Source organism: Pteronotus mesoamericanus, unplaced genomic scaffold (assembly GCF_021234165.1).
Source record: "Pteronotus mesoamericanus isolate MK-2021 breed Mesoamerican mustached bat unplaced genomic scaffold, CSHL_Meso_final scaffold_99, whole genome shotgun sequence".
Classification (NCBI taxonomy): Eukaryota; Metazoa; Chordata; class Mammalia; order Chiroptera; family Mormoopidae; genus Pteronotus; species Pteronotus mesoamericanus.
In genome coordinates this window covers 13,526-32,804 of record NW_026555330.1, presented here as the reverse complement: position 1 = coordinate 32,804, position 19,279 = coordinate 13,526, and the positions used below count along the sequence as shown (strand labels likewise).

General features: G+C 46.6%; 1 protein-coding gene across 1 annotated transcript; it reads left to right on the top strand.

Annotated features, from left to right (window-relative positions):
- The first annotated feature begins 2,083 nt into the window (after positions 1 to 2,083).
- LOC129063715 (uncharacterized) lies at positions 2,084 to 18,765 on the top strand. The gene is made up of 3 exons (XM_054564782.1): positions 2,084 to 2,419; positions 15,541 to 15,718; positions 18,044 to 18,765. Exons 1-3 carry the CDS (start codon positions 2,110 to 2,112, stop codon positions 18,372 to 18,374), a joined length of 819 nt encoding a protein of 272 aa, XP_054420757.1. The 5' UTR covers positions 2,084 to 2,109; the 3' UTR covers positions 18,375 to 18,765.
- Positions 18,766 to 19,279: the final 514 nt, after the last annotated feature.

Genomic DNA, 19,279 nt, shown 5'->3' with positions numbered 1-19,279 from the left:
GCAAGTAAAACTTACAGGAAATAAATTTGTATGCTTCCTCCAGTTACTGTCTCATGTCAATTTAATTCTCAGGCCCAGCCAAACACAGCCTAAGAGCAGAAGTGAAATTTTTGCCTTCCCTATAGCAGATAAGAGTTTAATGGGGTGCAGAGCATGCTTCCCTGAAACATGCCACTTTTGTATATTGATTTTGAGCTGAAAGAACTTGAGAAACAGCAGGTGCAGGAAGGACTCTCTGACCTGCCCCTTTTATCTAAAAGTAGCTCATAAAATTTCCTGTTTGAGAGATACGCTTCCAGTACAGGAAGAGAATATTCTTCACACCAGAGACAGGGAATTGATATCAAAATGGATCTGTACAAACCAACCTACTAAAATTACATGTATCCTCCATGACTTCCCCCGTATGTATCCTAGCTATTGTCCCACAATGTACTGTCCCAGCCCAAGCCTCAGAATTATTTTGTTTTAAAAGATATGTATAAACTTTTGGGCCAAGTGGGCTCTTCAGGTCTTAATTTCCTTCTGAAGGCTACTGTGTACAAATGCAAACATTAAAATTTGCAGGCTTTATTCCTTTTGATCAGTCTTATGTCAGTTTAATTCTTCAGACCATGCAATTCAGCTTTTTGAGGGGATCTGTCTTTAGGCAGATAAGGGGAGTTCAAAGTCTGTTCCTGCATTTCTTGTTTTTTAAGTACCTATGGCTCAAAAAAATCAATATACCAAAGCAGCATTTTGGTTTGGCATGTCCTGAACTCCTAGTCTTATTTTGGGGTGGTATGTTCTACTACCCTTCAACATCTGTGAATTCCAAGGTGTTGTTTTAGACATGTGAGCACGGTGGCATCATTCAGTGAACAGACTGAGAAAAGAGGTAGGAGTGGGGGAATCAATTCTCAGCTCCCATGAGAGTCGCACCTTAGATATTTTCATTTTAAATTTTGATTTTTGGAGAGTTTGAGTTTTGAATTTAAAATGAGTAAAGAACAATCTCATATCTGAAACCTAGAAATCAGGATAGAGATAACAATTTGGAATTCATTACTATACATTGGCATATAGAAGGTAGTAGTTAGAACCAAAGGAGAGATGAAAGAAGGCACATAAGATGTTTAAATAAATAAACCTTTCTCAGAATAAAACTTAATTCTCTCTGAGGAGAAACTATATCTTCCCGTGGATTCGCCTACAGAAGGCCCTGGTAATGAACTGCTATCAGTAAGTATCCCAATCAACTTCACAGGGCATTTTCTAGTAACAATTCAATATGGAGCAGGTGTCCTCCCTTTTGCAAAACCCATTTCAGCGAACTTTGGGGCTCTATGTGAGGCCTCAATTTGAAACAAAATCCTGGCTGAAAACAGGCGTCGATTTTAGAGGATCTAGAAAGAGTTACAGAATATCCTTCAGTCTTCTTTCTGTATATATTGCTTCTCTTACGAGAAGTTTGGACTACAGTACATTGGATTCACTGACCATGAGAAAGGTTTGGCAATATAGTGAGACCAGGATTTCATTTCTCCCAGGTGAGGTGAAATCCCAGGCCTCATACCACCAAAACAAAGGCTAGACTCAACACCAGACCTCCCCCTCCTCTCTTCCTCGACATCCCAGGTGCCGATCTGGAGATGGCCCAGTCCGTCTTTCAGGCTAACTATCCCAACTGCTTGTGGCCCTTTCCTGTAACCAGTCTAAAGCCTGGGATCCTCTTGGGATTAGACCCGGGGCTTGCGTTCTCATCTCCTTTCCATCTCGATTCCATTTGTTCTTCTAGTCTCTCCGAGAAAGACCCTTGCTCTTCGCCTGAATTTAGTGTCTCGGGGGAGCACCCCGGTTGGCGGGATCCGGAGGAAAACAACGGCGGCATCGGGAAGCCGGGGCTTGGGATCTGACTGTGGCAGACAGGGTCCGCTAGAGGGCAGTGGGCGGGGGTGGGGGCGGAGAAGGGATAGGACACGTGAGAAAAGGGAAACTGGAGGGGAGGGGGAAATTTCGACTGCTTCCCGCCCATGCGCTTGAGGTTTTCAATCCGGTCCGATAATCCTGTATATCAGGCAGAGCTGTTCTCTCGGGCATTGAGGCTTGGGTTCTCAGGTTGTGGTAGCTATGTCTGGCAGGGGCAAGGGAGGTAAGGGCTTGGGCAAAGGTGGAGCTAAGCGCCACCGCAAGGTTCTGAGGGACAATATCCAGGGCATCACCAAGCCAGCTATCCGTCGTCTTGCTCGGCGTGGAGGAGTCAAGCGTATTTCCGGGCTCATTTACGAGGAGACCCGAGGTGTGCTGAAGGTGTTCCTGGAGAATGTCATCCGGGACGCTGTAACGTACACGGAGCACGCCAAGCGTAAGACGGTCACTGCTATGGACGTGGTGTACGCTTTAAAGCGACAGGGACGCACCCTCTATGGCTTTGGAGGTTAAATGCCCGTTAAAGCCTTAAACATGGCGGCAATCTCAAAGGCCCTTTTTAGGGCCACCCATACAGGTTTTGGAGGAGTTGTTGTGCACTTGTTTTGTAGTGTGGGTAATTACCTTCGGGACACCACTTTACACTAGAGGGAAGCGTGCGTTTGTGTGTAGTGCTGCCTATGGTTCTACCCAAGTTTTAAGGGCTCCTTTTCGCTTTACTTTCCAGTTTTAAGAACCTGTGCTTTTATGTCACTGGCTGAAATAGTGTGTTAGGTTTCTCGGCGTGTTATCGCTTGTTAAACTAGCTTGTGGAAAGTGAAAAATCATGAAGGGTCGATTTATCTCAATCTCCAGTTTTGCTACATTTAAGTAAAGTGGGAAGGCTGCCGTAGACTTACGGTCTAGATGGGAGTTCTGCCTCCTGATCGTTGATTCTCGAAATCTGGGCTTCACTTCTAGCCCTTAAGTGAGGGAGTGGGCCAGGTGGCTTTAAGGGCCTGAACATAGGATGCAGTTTTGTGATAGGCTCACTTAAGATGCAAGAGTACTTGCAAAGTCGAAACCGGTTATTAACCATACAAACATCCGAATACAGGGTGGGGCAAAGATAAGCTCACCGTTTGTGAGGAAAGTACCGCAGTAATTAATGACTGGTAAGTCATAACAATATGTCATGTACTCATAACTAAACCTATTTTTCACTCATTCTGTATGTTACTAAGTCAGAGATGAGTTACCTGGTGCAGTTGTAAATGTTTGGCAGTTGTCTGGCCAGTGTATAAAAAGTATTCTGGATTTCCTTTGTGTTTAATGTTCAATAAAAAGGCCCCTCAGGGGTGTTCTGTACCTTATGTTTTTTAGATTTTGGTTTTTTGGTTCTACATTCAAGAAAATTTAGTTAAGGACCTATGAGATAGTCTTTTAGTGACAACATTGCAAATACAGATGCAGAGGGAATACCCTAAAATAGCAAAACAAATTAATAATCTTAATGTCTTAAAAGCAAATCTTCAAGTAACAATTCAGACATGTAACTTTTCCAATAGAGCCTGTTGTAGCTTAGAATGAGAGGCCTAAAGGAATATCCACCATTAATATAGAAAACATAATTTAATCATTGGTAAGGCAAAGCAAATTATTCTATATCTGCACAGTAAAGAATACAGTGTCATTCTCTGTACTACTAAATTTTCTTGAATAGAAATGTGGTAGGTCCACACCTCTAATCTTTAAGCCTAGTTATAGTTTATTAGCAATTACATTTTCAAGTAAGACGTTTTCGGCATTCTTTTTTTTTTTTTTTTTTTTTTTTTTTTTAGAGAGAGGGGAAGGGAGGGAGAAAGGGAGAGAAACATCAGTGTGTGGTACAGTGTGTGGTTGCATTTCACGCACTCCCTGCTGGGGACCTGGCCTGCGACCCAGGCATGTGTCCTACACTTGGAATCAACCTGATGACCCTTTGGTTCGCAGGCTGGTGCTCATCCATCCACTGAGCCACACCAGCTAGGGCTGTTTTCAGCATTCTAAGTTTATAATTTTACAGCTAAATTTGGCTGCATAGTAGTTGAAAAAGAAAATTTATGTCAGCTCCCAAAAGAAAAGCCAGCTGTTGCATTATTGGTCTCTATACTTGGCTGCTCTCATTGGAACCAAACACTTGAAGGGGAACCAGGTTTAAAACATGGTGCTTAACAATGGAGATATCAGCAAGTCAAAGGTTGTGAGACACCTCTAGGAGCTTATCAGAATGGAGAAGAAAAATCATAAATAAAGTATATATATACATACATATATGGTTGAATCACATGGTAGTACATATTCAATATAAGTGTAGAAAATAAAAAATTTTAATAAATATAGACAATAATTACCATAGGAACCCTTCCACTAGAATACAGTAATGAGAGAAGTCACAGGCTGCTGAGAAACAGGAAAGCGTGGCTGTGTCAGGCTTTGAATAAAGAGCAGAATGCCTGGCATCCTACTGAGATATATTCCGGGGATGGGGATGGAGACGGCGGGGGCGGGGGGGGGGGGGCGGGGGGGACCAGGGAAAGAGCTGCAAGAATAATGTTTGTGAAGATGTCCAGGTGAGAAATAAATCAGAGGATTTGGTGTTAAAGATGTTTCATTTTCCCTTTAAAATCTTAGTTGCAACTGATAGCATTTCAACTGCAAATGTCACTATGACTTTATTTTTTTTAAACTTTAAAGGCAACGTAGATTGAATAGATCTGATCCTCATTGAGATACTTTGGAGAAGGACATATTAAAGATTTAAAGAGAAATCAAAGAACAATGGGAGGAGTGGGGAGGAAACTATCCACTGGCTAAACTAGTGTTCTAAGTGTGAGCTCTAATCTAGGAGCATCAGATCACCTGGGACCTTGTTAGAACCACGCCAGGCCTATTAAATGAGAAACTCTGGGGGTAAAACCTAACAGCTTGTGTTTAAACAAACCCTCCAGGTGATTCTGATACACCCTTTAAGGTTTGAGAACCACTGATCTGAGTAACACTTTTTCTTTCAATGAAACAAAAGTATTTAGAATCTGAATATACATTACCTTATATTTGTTTACCATAATGTTCAATTTTGTTTAGTGAGACAAAAATTAGGTGAATGAGCCTAATAAATTTGTAATACAAAATATTACAAGAGAAAAAGGTAAAAGATTATTTTCTCAAAGTATTTAGAGTAAAAAAAAAATGTGTGAATAAAAACTGGTCAGCCTGTCTTACTGAGTACGATTGGTCTGTATTTTTAATAGTATTGAATTTTATAATCAATAGTTATGTTTCTTTTTTCTTCTTAAATTGCTCCAAGATCTTGTCCTTAAATCAATAATTATACATCCTCTTTACGGTAATATTAATAGTGACCCTGTTCCCATCCTGTCTAATCCACTAAATGCTATTACGATATAGTTTAACTGAATTCTGTCTTGGCTGATGCAGCTTCTGAATATTGCCAAATTTCAGAATATGTATTATGTATCTTTTCGCATTAATAAATGGCTTTTTTTAAAAAAAGTTTTTAACTATCTGTAACAGTGAGGAATATAATACTATTTTATCTCTTTGCTAACAAAAAAACTTCCTTCTCATTTCCACCCAAGTAGAAGCCAGCCTGGGCTGCTATCTCTTCCCTTCTTGGGTGAATTCAGAACTACCAGTAGAATGTACATAAATGATTATATAGAATTTACTCTGTGGGTCTACCTCCATTACCAGGGTAATAGAGGCACTTAAGTGTCCCATTGAGTAATCAGATCTCACAATTGACTGGTTTGAAGTCTTACCTTTTCTTTCCAGGCTCCCCATTTCTCTGAATAGCAGCAGCACTGTCCTCTCAGGCACCCAGGCTAGATGCCTCTGAGTCATCCACTATGTTCTTATTTTCTTCCTTTGAAAGGTTTCACTCTGAACTTTATATTCTAGCTTTTAATGTACATGTTATTTCTCTACTTGAGCCCAAAGAATTGAATTATTATATATGCAGTGTTACTAGTATATATAAATATGTATGGATGTATAGAGAATTATCAGAAAAAAAGTTCATAAAAGTTTAAGAATGATGTATAGGTGTTTCTTATATTCAGTGAGCATTTCTAAATTGTTTGAATTGCTTAAAATAAGCATGTATAGTTTCCTCCAAAACAATCAGAAGATAATAGGTAGGCAGATTGATTGATAGGTAGGTTGACACAGAGATGATAGATAGATAATAGGTAGGTAGGTAGGTAGGTAGGTAGGTAGGTAGGTAGATAGATAGATTATAGATAGATAGATACTGTAGGCTATATGAACCATGGCAAATTCTAGCTTTACCAAAGTTCAATTTTCTCATCTCTAATGTTTCTGAGAATTTTTCCTTAGACCATACGAACATTTTGACAATCAGAGGAGATCTAGGTGGAAGACTGAAGCCATGACATGACAGAAACCAAAGCTGGCGATGCCTGTTTCATTCAATCTGGTTCATCTAGGCTCTGTAATCACTGTGGAAAGGAGGGAGAATATAACCAGAATTTAGAAATAAAGGCAGACAATAAACATAAAGATGAGGTATAAACAGCTTGGTGGGGCCAGGATTAGACCAGAGAAATGTAATCATCTCAAAGAACCAAATAGACTCCCCAGCTGATGTGACTTATTACTGTCCATTATTTTTGCCATAAGCATCTTTATTGCGAGCATTTTTCCCATAAGGCAATTTTGCTGTTAAAAAAAGATAATACATTTGGTTAACAGTTTGGATTTGGTGGTGGTTGTTTGGTTTCATTTCTTCACTGACAAAGTTCTTTCAGTTACTCCCATTTTTATATGATATTTAAATCCCATTTAATCCACTTAATGTTACAGAGTTCTCCACTTGAAACTGGAAAAGCCAGTGTTCGGGTTACCTGTCACCTACTAGACCCAATAAGCAGAGGCAGGGAATGAGTCTCTATGGGCATTTTATTTAGATGGCCCAGGAGCTGAGAAGACAGTGGGTTTGTACCCTAACAGACCATCCTACATTTCCTTTCAAGCCAGGCTTTTTATAACGGAGGAGAAAATGTGGTGAGGTGTTTGGAATTCAGGAAAAATTAGATTAAAAAAAAAAACCCCTGCAAAATTCTGTCCCTGGCCACTTAGCTGTACCCCAGGCAATCATCTGTCTCTCCCTGGAACACAATGGCTCAAATGCCATCTCGATTGCTTATGGTCTCTCATGGAGCACAAAGATCAACCCCTGTGGTCTCCTGGGGTCCAGGTGGGCCTACCTGCAGTTCCTGAAACAATAGCTTTTCATATGCATTAACTACTAGGTTTATTAACTGTGGCCTTAAACTAAAATTTTCCAACTTTTGAGTCTCCCTAATCCACCAGTTTCCCTATCCATTCTCATAGTGTGGGAATTTCTTTTGGATAGATATCCAGAGGCAGAATTGCTGCTGCTTACGATACGGTTACTTAGTTGACCTAAGAAGTATCAGGCTAGTCTTCAGAATAGCTGCCCCAGCCCACACAGCGCACCAGGAGGGCTCCAGTCATGTATAAACCCTATCTCCTGGCCAACCCTTGGAATTATTCAGGTTTCCAGTGTTTTCTAGAGTATCCAGTATAAAGTGACATCCACCTCATTATTGCTTTAATTTGTCTTTTTCTGATTGCTAATATTTATGAGCATCTCAACATATATGTTAATCTTCTTGCTTCCCTTCTATAATCCTTTCCCCCACACTATTCATAGGGTAAAAGCTCCCCCTCCACAGTCTGGCATTCAAGACACCTCTCGCCCCTGCTAAGTCCCCACCACTCTAAGGTCCCATGGGAACCCTTAGGTTTTAGGAGGAAGTAAAAAGTCCATGCTCAAGAAGGGGCACAGTAATGCTGTAGAGCAAGCCCTCACCAGGTCGTTGTCTTGGTTATTTTCCCCCCTCTGCAGGAGAGAATCTTAGGAGAGGTTTTCAGTAGAATATTCATTAGCTTTCCAGGTCTGTTTTCAATATGCTGATGTATCAAAATGTGCATATAGGGAGGTTTGGGATTATTCTCTGCTCAGTTTTACTGCTTTACTTTTAATCTTGAGTCACGCTATAATCAGGTTTTTGTTTTTTGTTCCCTTGTGTTTGGCTGCACAAATGGCGTTGATTGGATCTCTGTCCTCTATCTTCCTGAGTGGGGTGATTTAAGCTAGGTATTCTCTGGTTGAGGAGAAGACGTATAAACTGTCAGGGCAGCCGTGATGCAGGCTGTGAAGGAACTCACAGAGTGGAAAATGCAGAGAGCCAACTTTTTATTTTACTTTCCAAGAGAGGGAAAGGGCTAGGTGCTGACATATTCACCCGCCCTGAGGGGTGGGGGCTTTGAGCTTTGATGAGGCTATAACTGGATTATAAAAGGGTGGGAGGGGTGGCTGTTGTGCGGCCCCTGGACTGTTGGGGGCCATGAGACACTGGAGGATTGGGATTTTTGCATAAACTGCAGTTTGCTACAATGTTATTGTTTGCCTGGGGCTGTGGGGGCAGTTAGTCAAGTTATGTTCTTGCTTTCCAGTAATTTCCAGTCATGGGGACATAAGCTCAGAAGAGGAAAATGGCATTCATGTTTAATTAGGTCATATGCCTGCTTGCAAATGGCACTGGCTTTGTTCTTTCATGAACAATTTGCTCTCCAGTGTCCTTGGTTAGGGAAGATAAGGTCTTACAATTCACTAGCTGTAAATTGTTCAGATTGTTTGGCCTTGTTTAATTATCTTGTCTCAGTTTCCTCATTCTACTTGCCCAGGAATCTTCCTAGGTTCTTACCCTCCCCAGACAAAAATGTCCTCCCCAGAGTGCAGAGAGGGAGGCACCTATTTCATTTCTCAAAGTGCTCCAGACACAGGAAGAAACTCCAAAAACTGGCAATAGGACTGGAAAAGGGCACTTCCAAATTGATAGAAATAGCCTTTAATGTGTTCAGTAACAGACAAGGCAGATGAAAAGAAGAAAGACATGGAAATGAAAAAGTAGGCTGCTATTTTGGCAGTAGCCATTTGTTTGGGACCATGTAACATTTAGAAAGAGAAGATGCCTCTGGTGAGTAACCCTGGCCCCGCCGTGGGAAAGGTCCACAGGCCCCCAAGCTAGGGCAGGACCAATGTCCATACTGCAAGAAAGCAGGGCACTGGGAGAGGGATGCTCCACCCATCCCCAGAGAGGGAAGGTGGGAGGCAGCCTCGCTCTCCAAACGCCCCTTGAAGATGAAGATTGACGTGGCCAAGGGGCTCCCCAAAAGGCCCCGGGGAATAAGATCATTTCCACTGAGGAGCCCCAGGTTATTTTAGAAGTTGAAGGAGAACCCTTAGAATTGCTACTGCACACTGGAGCCACTTACTCTGTATTGACCACTTAAAAGAACACCCTAACAGAGGTTCAATATGTGGACCCTGAGAAAAAAAGATACCTACTAAGAAGGATCCCTGGTGGCTAACTGGGCTCAAATTTAAGTAAAAACAAACAGAGCCTAGCAGTCATTTCTACACAGGGATCTTTCATGCAAACTGCACTTCAGAGAGAAGTGTGCACTCCACTACCTGCCTTTGCCCTAAACGGCCTCCCTGCACTATTTCTGGCATCTGAGCCAGCCTTTTAAAAAGTTCATGGAATCCCGTCTAAAGCAAAAGGACAGAGGTTTTCTCTATCCAATCAGAGCTTTGCAGGTATATTCCCTCCCCTACCAACACCTTTACCAACCAATCAGAAAAGTGACTTTTGGACTAAACTTCGAATGTTTAGAGTAAAGAGGACAGGTCACCAGTCAGGGATCAGAGGCAGGATGGGGACTTCTTTTATACAAACCAGCTCATCTCTGGCTCTCTTGCATACAAGAGAGGTGGGCAAAAATGCAATCGTCAGTTCCATTAATTATCTCTGATTGTTCAATAGATGGACTAGGTCCGTCTTCCATTGGTATTATCATATTAGCAATTTTCACTCCATAGCTAGGATTAGAAGGCATAATCTGGCATATTGAGGCACTAACGAACTATAACCAATGTGTCTTAAATGACACCTTAAAAGGAATGTCACTCATAACTATGGAAATGACCTTGATAAATGCAGTACTCCAAAATAGAATAGCACTAGATACTCTCACAGCAGCCTAAGGAGAAACACGTACCTTGGTAACAGAATACTGTGTGTATATCCCAGATAACTCTGGGAATATTACCTCTAGCTCTTCAGGATATGCATGTACAAATCAGTTCTATATCTGACCCATTCTTATAGCGAAACCAATAGGCTGAGTCCTGGTTTGGATTGGGACCACCCGGTGGAAGAAGATACTGATTGACAATCATCATTATGGTAGGTCTCATCTTATGCTGTGGTATCTACTGCTGTAACTTTTGTACAGGACTAAAAAAACCAGTTGCTGTGCAGAATTACTGCATCTAATGGGAAACTTATAAGTCACAAGAGGTTACCATAAACAATCCTAGGGCCTATTTAGAATTAGCAGAAAGAAAATTTCATCTTCTACTGCCCTTCAACTTTACTGACCTTAGTGACCTCCTCATGAACCTTCCTCATTGTAATACTGAAATTTTCACCCAGAAGCAGAGATTTTCTGCCGTTTTTTAACATGCAAGATATGTGTGTGTGTATGTATATATATATATATCTATATATATCTATATATCTATATCTCCATGTCTTTTTACTGCAAGTGCACTGGAATGTCTTCACCTATATATGCGATGCCAAAGTCTACCTTAATGTTTATGCATGATTGCCCCCAATAAAGATGGACTAAATGCTTGTTTGGGACACAGTGCTCTGGATGTCATTGTCAGTGTGTTCCTTGCTTGCTGTCTTCCAATAAAGTTCCTTCTCATAAAATCATCTCCAGAGCTGCTTTTTGGTGGGCAACTACTGAACTCCTGGCTCAGTCTCAAAACTTCAAAAAATTAGCAATAGGGCCAGACACGACCCTTCCAAAATGATGGAAACAACCTTTAAGATATTCAGTATCAGACATGTGGCAGAAGAAAAGAAAGAAGACACAAAGATGAACAGGCAAACTGCCCTGTTGACAGTACTCATCCATTCAGACCCAGGTAACCTCAGGTGAGTAACCCTGGCCCCCACCATGGGACAGGTCCACAGGCTACTAAGTGGAACCAAATCAATGTGTATACTATAAGCAGGAGGGACTTTGGAAGATGACTGTCCTACTAGAGAGGGAAGACTGGAGACAAGAACAGTCCCTAAATGCCCCTTGAAGATGAAGATTGATGGGGCTGAGGGGTCCCTAGGAGGCTTCGAGAAATAAGATCAAATTCTCCCCCTGAGAAGCCCCAGGTTATCTTGGAAGTTGAAGGAAACCCAATTTAATTTTTTCTGGATATGGGAAGGACTGACTTTGTATTGACCACCCAGAAAGGCAACCTGTTTAGCAGAGGTTAAATATAAAAGGCATATCAGGAAAAAGAGAAACCAAATGGTTTCTGGAGCCTTTTACCTATGAAATAGGTTCCTGACCCCTCAACCACGCTTATATGTTCTGGAATACCCTATTCCCATACTGGGGAGAGGCTTATTTATTAAACTTGGAGAGTCAGGAAGCTTGTTTGGACATACAGTCAAGATAGAAGTCCCTAAAGACATGGATTTGGATCTCTTAATCCTCCAGGAATACCCTCAACATGCAGAAGTGCTGCCAGAGGAATTTATGTCAAAGACAGATCTCAAAATACAGGCCCAGGGCAAAATAGGGAAAATAAGGAAAGCACTTGGAACCTCTCCCATGGTAATAACCTTAAAGGAGTGGGGTAGATATCAAGCAATACCTCCTAAAACCAGAAGCTTAAAAGGGATTACACCTGTGTTAGATCACTAGCTAGAACAAGAGTTCATCCGGCCATGCCAGTCTTAATGCAACAGTCTGATTCTGCCAGTCAAGAGGCCTAGGTCAAATGAATATAGCATTGTACAAGATCTGAGGTCTGTAAAATGAAGCCACACTAAATATACACCCTGTGGCATCTAATCCCTATACCCTGTTAACAAGGATAGCAAGTGACAGTCTAAGTCTCTACTGCTTAGGATTTAAAGGATGTTTTTTTCTGTATTCTCCTGGTCTGAGAGTTCCAAAAGATATTTTCTTTTGTATAGGAAAACCTAGAAACTCACCATAAACAGCAATTTTGCTGGATGGTCTTGCCCCAAGGTTTTAAAAACTCCCCTACAATTTGGGGGGAAATCTTAAGCAGGGACCTGAAGGAACTAGTGTTGCAGCGAGCAATCTTACTACTGTATGTGGATGACTTGTTAATTTCTACTCCTTCTAAAGAGAGGACTCAGATGCTGACATAGTTAAATCTTAACTTTTTAGCCAAAAAGAGATATAATATATCCAGAGAAAAAGTACATCTGTCAAAGCCCACAATAAAAATATCTGGGCTACCTAATATCAAAAGGGAAACAACTACCTCCAGAGAAAAGGCAGCCTATCTCTTGTTTAGAACTCCCAGAATCCCATAGACAGTTGAGAGGATTCTTGGAAATGGCAGGATTCTGCTGAATCTGGATTCCAATTTTGAACATATCGCTAACCTTGTATGACAAACTTTAAGGGAAGGAAAGAGATTATTCTGAATAGGATGGACAATGCCAGCAGGCCATTGAAGGACTAAAACAGCTTTTCCTTAGTACCCTGCACTACGATTACCTGATCTTGCTGATCTGATAGCCAATTATAGAATACAGCTTCGCCGCTGTCTGTTGTGGATCAGACACTGTGCTTGTCGCTCTGTGAGAAGTGTTTCTTGAGGTACCCCCCAGCACTAGCGCCTGGCGGAGCCCGTCGCCCCCATTTCACAGACGGGAAACCGAGGCCTGGGGAGGTTAAGCACCCTGCGAGAGTCGTGGAGGCAGTAAGAGGCGGAGCCAGGAGTCACCCTCAGGCCTGCGGCATCGCACTTAGTCTCTGCTTCTCTGTACTGACTGAGACGTGCAGGCAAAGCTCCATTCCGAAGGGCAGTGGGGGCGGGGGGCAGAGAAAGATCGTAAAGCCTGCACAGGGGCGACAGGCTCAGGCCTGGCTTGTGGGGAGGCTTTCTCCCCTTGACGGCAGCGGAGTCGGGCGGGGAGTGGGTGAGCAGGCAGAGAAGGTCCCTCAACCCTGTGCGTTATGAACTTCCTGTCGCTCCTCCTCTTAGCTTCCATTACGGGCTCTTGGCTTGGTGTTCTCTGCTTACGGATATGAATTTTGGAGTCCCAGCCCTTCGGTCCGAACCTCTGGCCCTCACACTCACCAGCTGTGAGAACTCTGGCGGAATGCTCTAGGCCTCCTAGCCTGTAAAATGCGAACGATAAATGCCCACCTGCCTTATAGGGTTGTCGTGGTGATTAAAAGAGAGGTGAAATACAAAGCGCAGCTAGAAGTGGCTGCGTTGAATGGGCATAAGGGGTATAGAGTGAAATGCTCACTCTCCCGGACTCTGAATTCTAGCCCGCGTTCCACCGTGGCCTTCGGGCGAGTAGCTCCTGCTGTATAGAGGAATTCTGCTTGAGACTTGAGGTTTTTGGCAGAGGTGCGCAGGCGCCCGAAGACTGGACTCAGATCGGCAGGGCCCACTGGACCAGGAACAAAGAGATTCTTAGAAATTTGGCACCCTTCCCTGGATCCCTGGTGGTGCCCAGGTGTCACGTACCTCTTGCTCCACCTTTCTCCCTTCCCTTGATGTAAAAGAAGCCTGAATTCCGTGCTCTTTTAAGGTGAATGCGTGGAAGATTTAGCCCGCCCCCCACCCCGCCCCGCCCCGCCCCGCCCGCCCCCACATCTCCTTGAGCTGGCGACTTCTTGGTCAACAACCTTTCCTCACTCCAAACCTTGACAATGTTTTTAACATTGGCCTTTAGAAACGGCAGGCCCGGGAACCTTGAGTAGGTAACAAGTGGTTATCAGTATTTCTGAATGTGCACGCACCCTCCGTTGGGCATGCCCACTTAAATGTCCTTTTTGAGTGAATTTGCACTCTCCTAAACTCTGAGTCCTCCAACGAGACTTTCAACCGGGGGGGAGAAATGGGCAGCAGCAGCTCGTCCTGGGCTCACCCCCTGAATCTGTCTCCAAGGTCCCCTTTTCTGTGGCTTTCCAGTGAGCTGACAGCAGCCCCGCGCTGGATCACTGCTTTCCTGTAAGGGTTCCAGAGAGCCAGAGCAGCCCCACCCAGGCTCCCTCCTGTTGCTTCTTCCATCCTAGGCCCTTCCTTATTTCACTCTCCCTAGCTTTAACAAACGCACTCTCAAAATTTAAAAACCAACCAACCAACCAACCAACCAACCAACCAAGAAAAACCCAAACATGTCTGAACGTCAGTGCCTAATATGGCCCTCTTGATACAATCTTTGCCTCCTCTGGACATACTGTCTTTCTTGGTGGTACTCTTCTCTCTCCACCTATCCTGCTACTTGGTGTTCTCTTGATCCATCTGCCCAATGAGTGCTTGCTGAGGGTTCTTGCCCCGGCCTTCTTTCCTTCTCCCTGATCCCTGGGTAGACTTCATCAAATTCCCCGACCTCTCTTCGTAGCTTATCTGCTAAGGGCTTCCCCCAAAGTATCTCCAGCTGAGCCCCTTTGCTGAAGAGATTATCACCCCTAACTCCTTGCGAATGTGTGCTTCTGCACGCATAGCAGGAATCTCAACTTCAACATCATAGGGGCCTTTATGCATCTAATTGATTCCAAAAGCGATTTCTTCTCCCTGAGTTCTCCACCTTAGCGCAATCTTCCGCCATCTCCCGGAGCTCCAGAGCTCCTCGGGTCAAGGGAAAGCTCCAAGGTCTCTTGCATCCTCCAAGTGCCTACGTCACCAAATCTTGTCAAGTTTACCTTCCGCCGTGACCTCAAATCTGTTGCTTCATCTCGTTTCACGCCTAGCCGCTGCCTCAGCTGAGGCCGCCATCGGCTCTGTGAAGGGGCCCAAAGTCCAATGAACAATACCAGTTCCGTGGCGGACTTTTCTTAGAACCAGGTTGGACACGATGGGGCTTTTTAAATGAATGCGAGTTGCTCTTTTGCTTGATTTTCTTTTCAGGCTTACCGGAAAGTGGGAAATTACTTATGTACCTGAAACAATTACATTTTGACCTTGACATGAAAATAAAATTAGGTACTACTTAGCTCTAGGTTCAAAGGCATTCCAAAAGTTTCCTATTAAGCCTGGGAAGTCTGGCGTTCACAAGACAGTGGCAAAAATGCCAGCTTTGTCCTCTTGCCAAAAAGGTGTCAAAGCTGTCAGTAAAACGCCTGTGGCAATTCGAGGACCCCTGAAGGAACTGGAGAATTCCTTAAAATCTTCCCAGAATATACCCTCCAGTGAGAGCCAGATTTTGTAGCCTACCTAGGCCGTACAGAAGGGTTAAAAAGTTGGAGAGCGCCTGCGCAATCAGTTCACTATCGACTATGCTTGCTAGGTTGCGGGAACTGTTGCCCTGAGGTGTTTTTCTCCAGGGCCGGAAGGTGAAGATGAGGGAACTGCCAGAAACCGCCTGAGACCTGTGGCAGCTGCTCGGTTACGGGGTCGAAGCTGCCTGAACACCCGCCTCCAGTGCGCTTTCCTCCTTATACCCGGCCACCGCTAATCTCCAGTCGAGGTGGCCCTCCTCCTCCGTTTCCCGTCCTTGCGACGCAAGTCCGGCCGTGTCCGTGCGCTGCGCGCGCTCGCCCCCAGACCTCCCCCGATGCGCCGCGTGGTCAGCGGCCGGCCCGGGAAAGCGCTGCAGTCCTTCCCGCTGGGGGAGGCACGCTGCTTTGGGAAGGCTCCCCGGTGCGCCGCTCGTTCGTGTGCGCTGGCTCGTTGGCTTGCGATCAAGGTCCTGCTAAGAAAATCAGCTTGGCGTGGTGATTTGGCTGACACCTCCCGGTTCGATTCGGAAACAGGTTCTGATGCCCTAACTTTGTCGAGGGGGCGGGGGGTGCAAATCCCCAAGACGTGGCTGCTGACAGACAAGGCAGCGGTGTCCTGCCAAGGCCTGACCCTCTGGAGGGTGAGAGATGTTGGATCGGGTAGGCCGTAGTTCCTCAGAAAGCGAGTGTGCACACACCCGTTGGCGCTGCCTGGTGTTTCCCGGGCTCTGCGTGTGGGCAGGCGGCTCAGTCAAGCCGAGCAGAGAACCCTTCCGCGGTCCCACGGTCGAGGCCCTGGAAGAGAGATCGATGATTACAGACAAGGCCCTGCCCTTAAGGGTCTCACCTCTGACAGCAAACGAGAAGAGCCCAAGCAGGGAGGGCCTCCGCTGTCCCACAGTAGTGAGGGACCGGGCCTTAGACTCCCCAGCGCCGCTGCTCCTCTGCCTTCTTTCGCCCGTTCCCCTTCCGCACCCTGCGATCTCCGAGTTTGGTGAGTGAGCGCTCCGCTGTCGTGGCAGGAAGAAGGGAGGAGAAGAAGGGCGAAGGCAGAACACAGCCATTCCCACTAAGCCGGGGGACCCCTGAACTGCCGTAGCCGTGACAGCATCTGCGCAGGCCAGTCGTCAGATCTCGGGGCCTCTGGGAGGTCTTGGATATCTTTGGCATTTTGAGTTTTCGCTTTTAAATCCGATTTAGTACCAGTTCAGGGGAGTTTGGTCCTGAGGAGGAAGGGCGCTGACGTGGAACTGTACGCGCTGGAATGTCACGCACTCTTGAGAACTCCAGGCAGCACTTTCGAAAACAAACGTCAATGGGTGAGATGGGAGAGATGGGTGGGATGCGGGGTGCGAGGGTGCCGGCCCCGCCCAGCCGCCCGGCGCCGAGTCGCTGCTGTTTCTGCTTGTAACTCACAAAGCACAGATCCTGCGGACCCCATTGTGGGTCGTGGGTCTGGGTGGGGAATGGGGCCCCGGGCAGAGATCAAGGGGGCCTGTGTTTGCTCGGCGTGCCGCCACAGTAACAGAGCACCCCAGACGGGGTGGCTTACACAAGAGAAACTCATTTGATCACATTTGATCACAGTTCTAGAGGCCGGACGTCAGAGATCCCGATCACGATTTCGGCAGGTTTAGTTCCTCTCGATGTCTCTCCTTGGCTTGCAGATGCAAGCTGTGCTCTGGCTGTCCTCACATAGTTGTCCCTCTGCGTTGTCTCTGTCCTGATCCCTTCTTCTTGTTTTTATTTTTTATTTTAAATTCTTAGAGCCAATGCTTTGCTTGGTTGTTTGTTTGTTTAAAGATTTTAATTTATTTATCTTTAGACAGAGGGGGGAGGGAGGGAGGGAGGGAGGGAGAAAGACAGGGAGAGAAACATCAGTGTGTGGTTGCCTCTCGCACGCCCCCGACTGGGGACCCGCCCGCAACCCAGGCGTGTGCCGGGACTGGGAATCGAACAGGGGACCCCTCGGCTCCCAGGCCGGCGCTCAATCCACTGAGCCACACCAGTCGGGGACTGGTCCCTTCTTTTTATAAAGACACCGCTCGTGTTGAATTGGGGCCCATCCCGATGACCCCATTTTTAACGTAATCGCTTCTTCAAAAGTCCTGTCTCCCAATGCTGTCACACTCGGCCTTCAACAGATGAATGTCCATACCAACAAAATGGAGACTAAACCTGGGCATTAAGGAGACCTCCGCGTACCACTGCACCTCCCTCGCCGCTCCCCGCTTCCCAACCCCCGACCAGGCGTCGGCTGCTCTGGAGATGGGCTCGTCCGACTGTCATTCAGTCTAATGATGGGAACTGCTTTTGTTGCCCTTCTCGGTAACTACGGTTCGGAGCCTGGGATCCTCTCGTTGATATGAAACCCGGCGCTGGTTCTCTCGTCTCTTCCCCATCTCTGGCCTCCATTTGCCCTTCGGGTCTTTTCCCCCCGGGAGGGGAAATATTAATGCCTCGGCGGGGGGGGGGGGGGCGCCCAGATGGCGAGAACGGGAAGAAAACAGCTGCGGGATCCGGAAGCCGCGGCTTGGGATCAGACTGCGGCGGACAGGGTCCGCTAGAGGGCGGTGTCGGGGGTGGGGAAAAGGGGTAGGACTCGCGAGAAAAGAAATGAGACACTGCGGAGGGGCGGGGACAACTTCGACCCCGCTTCCCGCCCGCGCGCTTTCGGGTTTTCAATCCGGTCCGAGACGCTTGTATATCAGGGGCAGAGCTGCCCTCGCCGGCACTGAGGCTTGTGAGCTCAGACCGCGGTAGTCATGTCTGGGAGAGGAAAGGGAGGTAAGGGCTTGGGCAAAGGTGGGGCCAAGCGTCACCGCAAGGTCCTGAGGGACAATATCCAGGGCATCACCAAGCCCGCCATCCGTCGTCTGGCACGGCGTGGGGGAGTCAAGCGGATCTCGGGACTCATCTACGAGGAGACCCGGGGTGTGTTGAAGGTGTTCCTGGAGAATGTCATTCGGGACGCAGTGACTTACACGGAGCACGCCAAGCGCAAGACGGTCACTGCCATGGACGTGGTGTATGCCCTGAAGCGACAGGGACGCACCCTTTATGGCTTTGGAGGTTAGGCGGCGGCCGTGGCGGCGGCTGCTGCTGGCTTAAGCGTGCGGCAATTCCAAAGGCCCTTTTTAGGGCCACCCATATAGTCCTTTGGAGGAGCTGGGTACAGCGTGTGTTTACGTGTGTGTCGCGCTTTGGGGCTGGGTCGTTGACGCGACTGCGTCTGTTTTTGCTGGCTGAGCGTTCCCTCGTTAAGTCTGCTGGCGTTGGACTGAACAATGGGGTTGAGGCCTTCCCCGTCTAGCTGCAGCTGCGCGGCTGTGTCCGTACTTAGGTGTTCAGGGACTAGGGGAAGGCGCTCCACAACAACCGAAGTGCGGATTCGGCCGGTCCGGACAGTGTTTCTTTCATGAATCGAGCTCGGTGTAACTGGAGTCCACGTTCGCCTCGAAGAGTACCCCTCAGGGACGGGGGTGGTGGGGGCCTGGGATTGAGGCGGGACCTTACGCTAGCCACGCTAGCGTCCGTCCTGTCTCTGGGGCGCTCTTTCGCTCTGCTTTCCCGGCTGGGGGGCCGCGGGGGTGGGGGGTGGGGGCTGGCAGGACGCGAGGTGCCTCCTCCGCTGTGTTCTGCATCGGGGGCTCCTGTTGACGCGAGGATGCCGGCAGAGGAGTTTGCTCGTAGCTTCCTGAGAGGATGTTGTGCTCCATCTTGAAGCGCCACATCATACCAGTTTCCTTTTGGGCGCGTTACCCACGTTGGCTGTCGTATTACTGGGCCGTGGGGAGTTTAAAGCAGCAAAACGAGGCAAGGTCAAGCCACCCTCACTGTTCGTCTCAAGGCAGCCCCAGACTTGCGGCCCCGAGGGGGCCAGTTCTGCCACTTGATCGTTTTGGATTTCACGGGCCATTCTGTTTGGGTTTCCCTTCCCAGTCCTGCAGTGAGGGAGTTAGGCCAGGTGGCTTAGGGGAGC